The 8,655-nt window shown below is 35.4% G+C and overlaps 1 protein-coding gene across 2 annotated transcripts; it reads right to left on the minus strand.

Annotated features, from left to right (window-relative positions):
* Window positions 1-434: 434 nt before the first annotated feature.
* Window positions 435-8,429, minus strand: SPP1 (secreted phosphoprotein 1). 2 transcript variants are annotated; one of them, XM_055312918.1, is made up of 7 exons: window positions 8,305-8,429; window positions 7,132-7,196; window positions 6,983-7,021; window positions 3,831-3,911; window positions 3,500-3,541; window positions 2,184-2,462; window positions 435-1,269 (listed from the first exon to the last, which is right to left on the minus strand). In XM_055312918.1, the coding sequence occupies exons 2-7, from the start codon at window positions 7,183-7,185 to the stop codon at window positions 865-867; spliced, it is 900 nt and encodes a 299-aa protein (XP_055168893.1). In that variant the 5' UTR covers window positions 7,186-7,196; window positions 8,305-8,429; the 3' UTR covers window positions 435-864. The 2 variants fall into 2 exon arrangements, with proteins under 2 accessions (XP_055168893.1, XP_055168894.1); XM_055312919.1 differs by lacking the exon at window positions 3,831-3,911.
* Between the last annotated feature and the right edge of the window lie 226 nt (window positions 8,430-8,655).

Here is an 8,655-nt window from a genome sequence, read left to right on the forward strand (position 1 = left end):
GCATACTTGGAGGATTTCTGGCTGAATATCAACTTAAACTTGAATTAAGGAATTCTAAAGTTCCTTAATTAGGAACTTTAGCTCAGCCAGAACCTATATGGTTGATCCAGCAGACCCTGGATTGCTCTCTACTAAGTTTAGCAGGTTCATTAAAGTAGTTACACTTATTAACTGCTGGGCAACTGTGGGAACTCAAATAAGAAAAGCAGCTGATTACTCTGGCCACAAAAAAGAAATGATGCTTATGTGATAGGATCGAGAAGGTGACAATATAGAGGTGTTAAACTAATGCTATGGTGATCATTTTGCAGCATATGAATGTATCAGATCATCATGTGGTATGCCTTAAACTCACACAATGTTATATGTCATTTATATCTCAATAAAGCTCCAGAAAAAAACAAAAGCAACCAATACCACCAAACTCATTATGTTTGAGATATAATATTTATTCACACACACACAAAAATAATCACAACCAAATATACACTAATTTTAAAAAACAAGATTATAGTGACATAAAATTAATTTTATGTTTTCTTTTATAAGTGTGTAAAAGTATTCTATTTGCTTCTACATAAATTTCTATTCATAAAAGAATAGCAAATATTAAAATGCAGTGATAGCTTGCATTTCTTATATGGAAAGAACACAGACCAAACCCTGAAGCTTTTAGTTTACAATGGTGTTACCATTAAGCCACACACTAAACTGATGATCAAAAATAGTATCTATTTCCAGATCCATATACATATACATTCACCAACTAAGCTGAGAAATAAGCATTTTGTATTCTCTCCATCCTGCTATAATTTTTTTTGTTTGTTTTGCTAAAAGCAGAGTAAGAAATTGCATTTTCTCCTGTTAATTGATCTCAGAAGATGCACTATCTAATTCATGAGAAACGTGAAATTTCAGGTGTTTATCTTCTTCCTCACTCTTGGAGTCTACAATTAACTCCTTCTCATGGCTTTGACTTATTTGGCTGACAAGTTCACTGCTGACTTCAGAATTTTCCTGGCTACCAATCTCATGGGAATGCATATTGCTCTCATCACTTGCTCTCAGCTTATACTCTTGGGAGTGCTTGCGGCTCTTGGTTTCCATACTGTGGTCATCAAGCTGACTTGTTTCCTGACTGTCTTTTGCATGGCTGTCCCTGTCAGAGGTGCCTCTCACTGTCCGGGAAAGAAGGACGGCATTGAAGTCATCTTCCATACTCGCACTTTTCACAAGTGATGTGAAGTCCTCCTCTGTAGAATCAGGATACTGAATCATGGAACAAATGGAAGAAGAATTAAACGAATAGTCAGGGATGGGAACATTGTAATTCTGCTTTCTAACTTTTAGCCAATTTATACTGGAAATGGTCTAAATTTGACTGAACCAAAAAACAGGACAAGCACATTATTTTATATTTTACCAAGGTATTCACATATTCATCTCCTTTAGTTTAATAGGTATATCAGTTATGCATATGATAAAGACTATAAGTAGGTCTCATTATCTCTGTTTTAAATAAAGAGAAAGGGAATTGAAAGTTAAAAGGTCAATGAATAGTAAATGTCAAGTCTAAATGTCAAATCCAGATCCTTAGACCATAGATGCAGTGTAATTTGCAACTCTACAATTCATTGTAAATATTTAACTTCAAAACATGACTGTTATATTGTGAAAATAATTGCTGTTTTCCAAAGTTTTTTCTTTCATCTAAAAAAATAAATAGAATAAATGTTTTACAGCCAGGATTTGGAAAAAGAGCATTATGACTGAGAGATGAAATTAGAGAAAAATTGCATGGACTTAAACTTAAAATAGCCAAGTTGAAAAAAGTTTTTGTGTTCAATAGTCATAAATTAGGAGTTGCCTAGGTGGCTCAATTGGTTGAGCACTGGACTCTTGATTTTGACTCAAGTCATGAGCTCAGGGGTGTAAGACTGAGCCCTGCACTGGGCTCTGTGCTCAACGTGGAGTCTGCATGTCCCTCTTCCTCCCCCTCTACCACTCTCCTACCAACTTTTCTCTCTAAAATAAATAAATAAATAAGTAAATAAATAAATAAATAAAATATTTAAAAAATAGTCATAAACAAATAATATTTACTGAATGAATGAATGTGAATATGCACACTCTGGTTTCCTAGAATTGGGCTGTAATCATAAACATCTGATGTATCTGTTTACCTGGACTTCATATTTGTGGGACTTCTTAGATTTGGACCTCAGTCCATAAGCCACACTATCACCTCGGCCATCATATGAGTCTCTTGTGGGGACAGCTGGAGTGAATAATTGGGTTGCTGGAATGTCAGTGGGAAAATCAGTGACCAGTTCATCGGATTCATCAGACTCGTTGGAGTCGTCATCTAAGTCATTCGAGTCAACGGAGTCCTGGCTATCCACATCGTCTCCATCATCTTCATCTACATCGTCATGGCTTTCATTGGACTTACTTGAGAAGGTCTAAAAATCATGGCCAGAAAAATTTGGGTAAGGGTTTTTATTTTCTCTTAGTCTTTACAGTACATTAGTCTTTCAGACTAATTTGGTTTTAGAATCTGCATTCACAGCAATGTATTCAGTGGCTTCTAGGAGCAAAGCAATTTCCTTTTTAATACCAAGATAAATGGAATCATAATTTGAGGTATTTTTCTTGCTTCTCCATAAATAATTATTTTCAAGCCATATATGGGAGTATAACATTTCTATCAATAACATTCCATTTCCTTGTTCATATTAGACATTATTTAATTTACCAATTCAGTGATGAAATAAATAGATACATAATTGTGAGATTACTTTTGAGTTGAAATGAAAATTCTCAGAAGATTGGAGCATCCATATATTAATGCATGCATCAAAACTTAAGACTACCCCCTTATTGGTATGGTGAAGCAAAAGGTGGATCCGTTATGCTTGTGTTTAAGCTGTAACTCAAATCTGTCACCCAAATTAACCACTTATTGTCTATTAAACTTCTGACTAGCAATATATTGGGTTATTTATCTAACTTTCCTAATTAGAATTCTTAGCATATTCAAAAAATCTTAAGGGAAACAAATTTAACTAACCTCTTTGTTTAGCAAATATAACAATAGTCCAAGAAAAAGAATAGTTATTACATAAACCATGATGTTAGGAACAGAGATGCTCCTAGAGACAAAATCTTGGCTTTCGTAGGCATTATTAGATGTTCATCAGATATTAGATGAGACATTTACAAAATATCTTAAATAAAATGTTAAGAGGCTTAGTATTTCAAATAACAGACATTAGTAAACATTTCCTGCTACACTAAGCTTATCTGAAGAAACCTGGTATTTCTGACATTTAGTAAATACATGTTCTCTTTATGAGCAAGTTTTAGACTGGCAATTTACTGCAAAATCTACCAATAGAATATTATCAGAATTGAGCCCAGGCAATATCATTAGGAGAAAGAGTGGCTTCTTTCATCTCTCCAAGGCATGGTTGGCTTCTGATTCAAGATGAGAACTTACTTTTTGTTTGAAGTCATCAGTTTCCTCAGTCAGCACAGCATTCTGAAGAAGAAGGGACACATATCACTTTACATAAAACATGTCTCATATTTTAATTTAAAAGCTAGCCTTTTCTATCCAAAACAGGTCTTATTTTTCAGCCTCATAAATGAGTGGCTTAAAGTGTGAAAAAAGCCAACATAACCAGATCAGTTGCTGTCCTAAGCTCACATTTACCAACAGGCAGGAAGGATCCATTTAACTGGCCTCAATGGCCTGCCTGATGGCTACTTTTTGTTGTTCTCTAATTGTGAGAAATTTAATTCTTAAAATCAGTTAAAATTAAAAATACCTGCAGTGCTAGGAAAGTCTGCTTCTGAGATGGGTCAGGCTTTAGCCATGTAGCTACAGCACCTGGGTATTTGTTGTAAAGCTACAAAAAATGTTGCATATTTGTCATTATTAAAAAAAGAAACATAAGGATCTCTAAATGATAAGCTGAAAAAGCAACTATACTTCACTGATCTTGATGGATAGGCATAATATGCCTGCATACGGTCAACCAGAGCCTTAGATACCTCTTTTATCATTTATTTTTTTCTTGCAGATTCATTTAATATACTTACTTGGCACTTAAGCCAGCATCCTTTCAAAGTAATTTACAAATATTTATTCATTTAATCCTCTTAACCTCTTGTGAGATAAGTATCATTATTATTCCCATTTTACAGATCAGAAGAAACTCAGCCACAATGAAGTTAAGTGGTAGTAAGTGGCAGAGCCAGGGTTCAAATCCAAGGAACCTGGCTCTCTGTACCAATGCATTCTGTCCATACTGAGTATTGTGCATTCCTATTTTATGCTTGCTAGCTGAAATTTCCCCTCGGATAAAACATATCTAAAGCAGAGATCCCCTTAGTGGTGATCTTCAGTGTTTCCATTCTATGGAATAAGGAGAAACTCTAAAGCTTTGCTGTCTGATCCTGTACCCTCATCAGCCATATAACATGTGGTTATTTAATTTAATTAAAATTAAATTTAAAAAATCAGTTCCTTAGTTGTACTAGCTACATTTTAAGTGTTCAATAGCCACAGTGGCTAGCAGCTCTGAGTGGACAGTGCAGAAATATAACATTAATATCACTGCACTGAAGTTCTATTGCTCCAAGATGCCAGAGACATGAATGGAATGGTCTTTCCTTTAGCCAAATCATTATTGGGAAAATGATTATTCTAGTGCAGAGGAATGGAAATTGCCCTGAATAAGTGTCATCTGATGGGCTGTATCACCCAGAGCCAATCCCTTCACATTCCTGTCATTTGAGAATGAGAGCCCTGGCGGTTCCACAGGGTCCCTTTCACAGCCAGTCACCGAGAAGGGGAGGAGCAGGGAGGCAACCAGTCAGTAGTACTTGGGGTTTCCCCAGGGCTGGCTCCAACCAGAACAGCTTTATATTGGGCTTCTCTGAAAGCTTTTGCTGAAAGAAGGGGTTCCTTGCCTAAAAAAAGATGTGAAGCTATTTGTCTGGATGAGTTCCAAGTTTCTCTCCTTTTGTTTTCTTTAAAAAAATATAAAGATTATATGTAAATATGTTATAATTTATATATATTATATACATATATTTCCACTGCTACTTGTAATATGGTCTCAGAGAGAAGGCACTTATAAGTTAAATTTATGATTTAAAACAAGGTAATATGAAGACAATATAGATGAACAAAACAGATTAAAACCCCCTAATAGTCATAATACAGATAACCAATTCATCTTCAGAGGTATCTCTTTGTAACTTTCCCATATTTCTTACTAGCTCTAGATTTCTAGGATTCTGGAAGGTTGATATCTTCACTTCTCTCCTAAATATAATTTAATAATTTATACTGTCATAGCTTTATGGGCCATATTTATTCTATGTAAAAGGCATCAATTCTTGCCTCAGATAGTGTGACCTCTATTTTTTTTGGAAATGCTAATTTTTCTGGCTTATTATTGTGCTTCCATATTTGTTTTCTCAAATCAATTAGAAGACAGACATGCCTATACACACCTACTTGCACACCCAAACACTTGCAGCAAAACATCTCCTAATGTCTTCATTAAGCAATCTACTTTCAGTGACCCCAGAGAACACTACACAGGCCTTTATTCTGTTCATCTGGGATTGAACTCTGTGTATCTTTTAGCCTAAGCTCCTCAGGACAATGCCCATTTGTTGTTTGGCTGGCACAATTTTACCTATTTTGGAGGAGCATGTACATCTATGGTGCTGGTCAAAGAGTTATAATAAAGGGTTTTATTTGGTCTTATGCTTGGTTAGAAAATTGTTATCTAAAGTCAGCTGACAAGCATAATAGATCCAAACAGCATAAAAACCTTTCTTTTTTAATGGGTTTCTTAGCAAATATCTTAGTAGATATTATGAATATTGTGGCCATACTAACTATCCAGTATGTGAGACAAATTGTAAACTTAAAAAAGCGGGGGATCCCTGGGTGGCTCAGTGGTTTAGCACCTGTCTTTGGCCCAGGGTGTGATCCTGGAGACCCGGGATCGAGTCCCATGTCAGGCTCCCTTCATGGAGCCTGTTTCTCCCTCTGCCTGTGTCTCTGCCTCTCTCTCTCTGTGCCTCTCATGAATAATAAATAAAATCTTTAAAAAAATAAACTTAAAAAAGCATGGATGGAATTTTCTATGTCTAGTACAGTATGTTGACTCATGGAAAGAAAAATTCACTTGACTTCCTAGAATTCATTTTACATAAATGACAATGGCCTAGAGCATTATTTTATTATATAAAAGAACTAGTTTGGTGTTAAGAGCATATATTTACTAAAAACTACACAGATCTTCCTCAATTTCCAATGGGGGTATGTCCTAATAAACCCATTGCAAGTTGAAAATATGGTGGGTCAAAAATGCATTTAGTACACCTAACCTACTGGGCATCATAGCACAGCTTAGCCTACCTTAAACATGCTCAGAATGTATACATTAGCTTGCATTGGGCAAAAGCATCGAACACAAAGCCTATTTTAAAACAAATCATTGAATATCTCATTTAATTTATTGAATACTGTATTGAAAGTGAAAAATGGAATGGTTGTATGCATACAGAATAGTTGGAAGCATATTGGTGTTTACTCTTGTGATCCCGTGGCTTGGCTGGATGCTGCAACTCACTATCACTGCCCAGTATTACAAGAGAATATTGTACCATACATCACCAGGCCCGGAAAAGTTCAAAATTCAAAATTTGAAGTATGATTTCTACTAGCATATGGCTTTCCTACCATCGTAAAGTTGAAAAACTGTAAATGGAAGCACTATAAGTTGGGGACCATCTGTAAGTGTACTTAGCAGGCCTAGATTGAAAGCTAGCAGTCAGTAAATACTTATCAACAGCAAGACTATGAAGATAAGTAAAATGGCAACAAATATGTTTGTAGTACCTCTTGTACAGCTGCATATAATTTAATTACATGATAAACCGAAAAGATGCTTACCTGCTTTTCCTCAGAGCTCCCAGAATCAGCCTGCTTAATCTTTGAAATAGAAAAAATGAACAAAGAACAATGTGAATGTGTTCCTAGCACAGGGGAGCACACAATTCATTTATTTTGAGAAATTTCCTTTAAGATGCAGCTGTACTCACCGGAATGGCGTAGGCAATGCCTAAGAGGCAAAAGCAAATCACTGCAATCCTCATGGTGACTTTTCCTGCAAAATATTTTATAAGGAATATTCGGTTTCTTTGTAGGGTAAAACAGTCATACTTCTTTATGCTACCACATCACAAAATCACTACTAATAAAGTATATTTTCTGTAGAATACTTTCTGCCTTTTGGAGAAAACTCTTGTTTCAAACACTATGCTCTTTTGAGTTAATATTTGTAATGCCACCTCTTTACTCTATCTCTCACTATTAGGCAAGGGAGAGCGGAATCTTCCAAGTCTATATTCAACTTTAAAATTTAGAATTCCAGGAATTATATCATTACTCCCTGATAGCTCCAGCTATCTCAACCTAAAAACAGATCATTAGTAATTTAACTAAAATAATAAGCTAGTGTTGGAATCTTTATTTCTCAGAGAAGAAAAACACAAAGGGAAAGAGAGAAAATAGAACTATAGAAAGAAACTTGCTTTCTCCATTTTTCCAGCGTTCATTTTAAGTGTGATTTATAACTGAAATTATTAAGAAGGTACCACTTAGATAAAATGAGGCTGTCTCAAAACTCAGTTATTTAAGAAAGGCATTCTAGAAATTTGAAACAGAAACCAAAACATAGAAAATAGTCAACAGCTTTTCTATTCATGATAATAAGTCTAAATAGTGTCATATAGGTATTTTGGTGAAAAATTTAACAGCTAAATACAGAAGTAAATTATTCAGAAGGTTTTTCTTTTCTCTTGAAAATAGGTTGGATACATTAAATCATTAAAACATAGCGTTATTATTAGCTTACATTACCACTAAAGATTTTTATCCCTTTAAATGCTTCCACAGCCATCTACCCATTTAAATTAATGTATATAGTTATTTGAAAGGGGCATAGAATTTTTCATTTTTTTTCCTTCAGATTGGAAGAAATAATTTCAGTTCTTTTGAGGACTCAAAGTATTTTTGAGTCATATAAATGACTGGCTTTTAAAATAACCAGTTACCTTTCCTCCAGGAAATCTGTAATGTATCTCCATGCTCATTTAAAAGCCTAGAACAATTCAAGTCTGCTTAACAGCTTTACAGTTCAATTCCTTTCCTCACGACTTGCCCTTGCCCCTGAAATGAAGCTGAATACACGGAATAGTGAACTGTGGGCTTACCTTGCTCTGTGGCTGGCTGAGAAGAGAGCCCAGTCTTGGACGATGCTGCACTTCTCTCCTTCTCTTGCTGCTGACAACCAGGACCTCCCAGAATTTAAATGCTGCTCCAGACATTCTCCACCAACACAGGGAGGCGGAGAAATGTGTCATGAGGTTTTTTTGCCACTGCCCAACCCACTTGCTCCCACACTTCCCCTTCTGGTTTTTGTGGTTAAAAAACAAAGAAGCAAACACACAAACTATAGTTAAAACATTACTTGTGTACGATATCATTAACTAGCTTTTTCATTTATGGGATTGACATTTAGCATGGTGGAAGGGCATCTAGGGGTCCTACAAAAAAAGTGGGGA

Source organism: Nyctereutes procyonoides, unplaced genomic scaffold (assembly GCF_905146905.1).
Source record: "Nyctereutes procyonoides isolate TBG_1078 unplaced genomic scaffold, NYPRO_anot_genome, whole genome shotgun sequence".
Classification (NCBI taxonomy): domain Eukaryota; kingdom Metazoa; phylum Chordata; class Mammalia; order Carnivora; family Canidae; genus Nyctereutes; species Nyctereutes procyonoides.

Bases quoted from the DNA above. Each gene is read 5' to 3' on its own strand.
- SPP1 (XM_055312918.1), bottom strand. From the start codon at position 7,185: ATGAGGATTGCAGTGATTTGCTTTTGCCTCTTAGGCATTGCCTACGCC. The intron at 3,912-6,982 runs GTAAGCATCTTT...CATTTTTTGTAG, and splicing joins GGAGCTCTGAGGAAAAGCAG to CTTTACAACAAATACCCAGG. The intron at 1,270-2,183 runs GTAAACAGATAC...TCCATGATTCAG, and splicing joins CCCACAAATATGAAGTCCAG to TATCCTGATTCTACAGAGGA.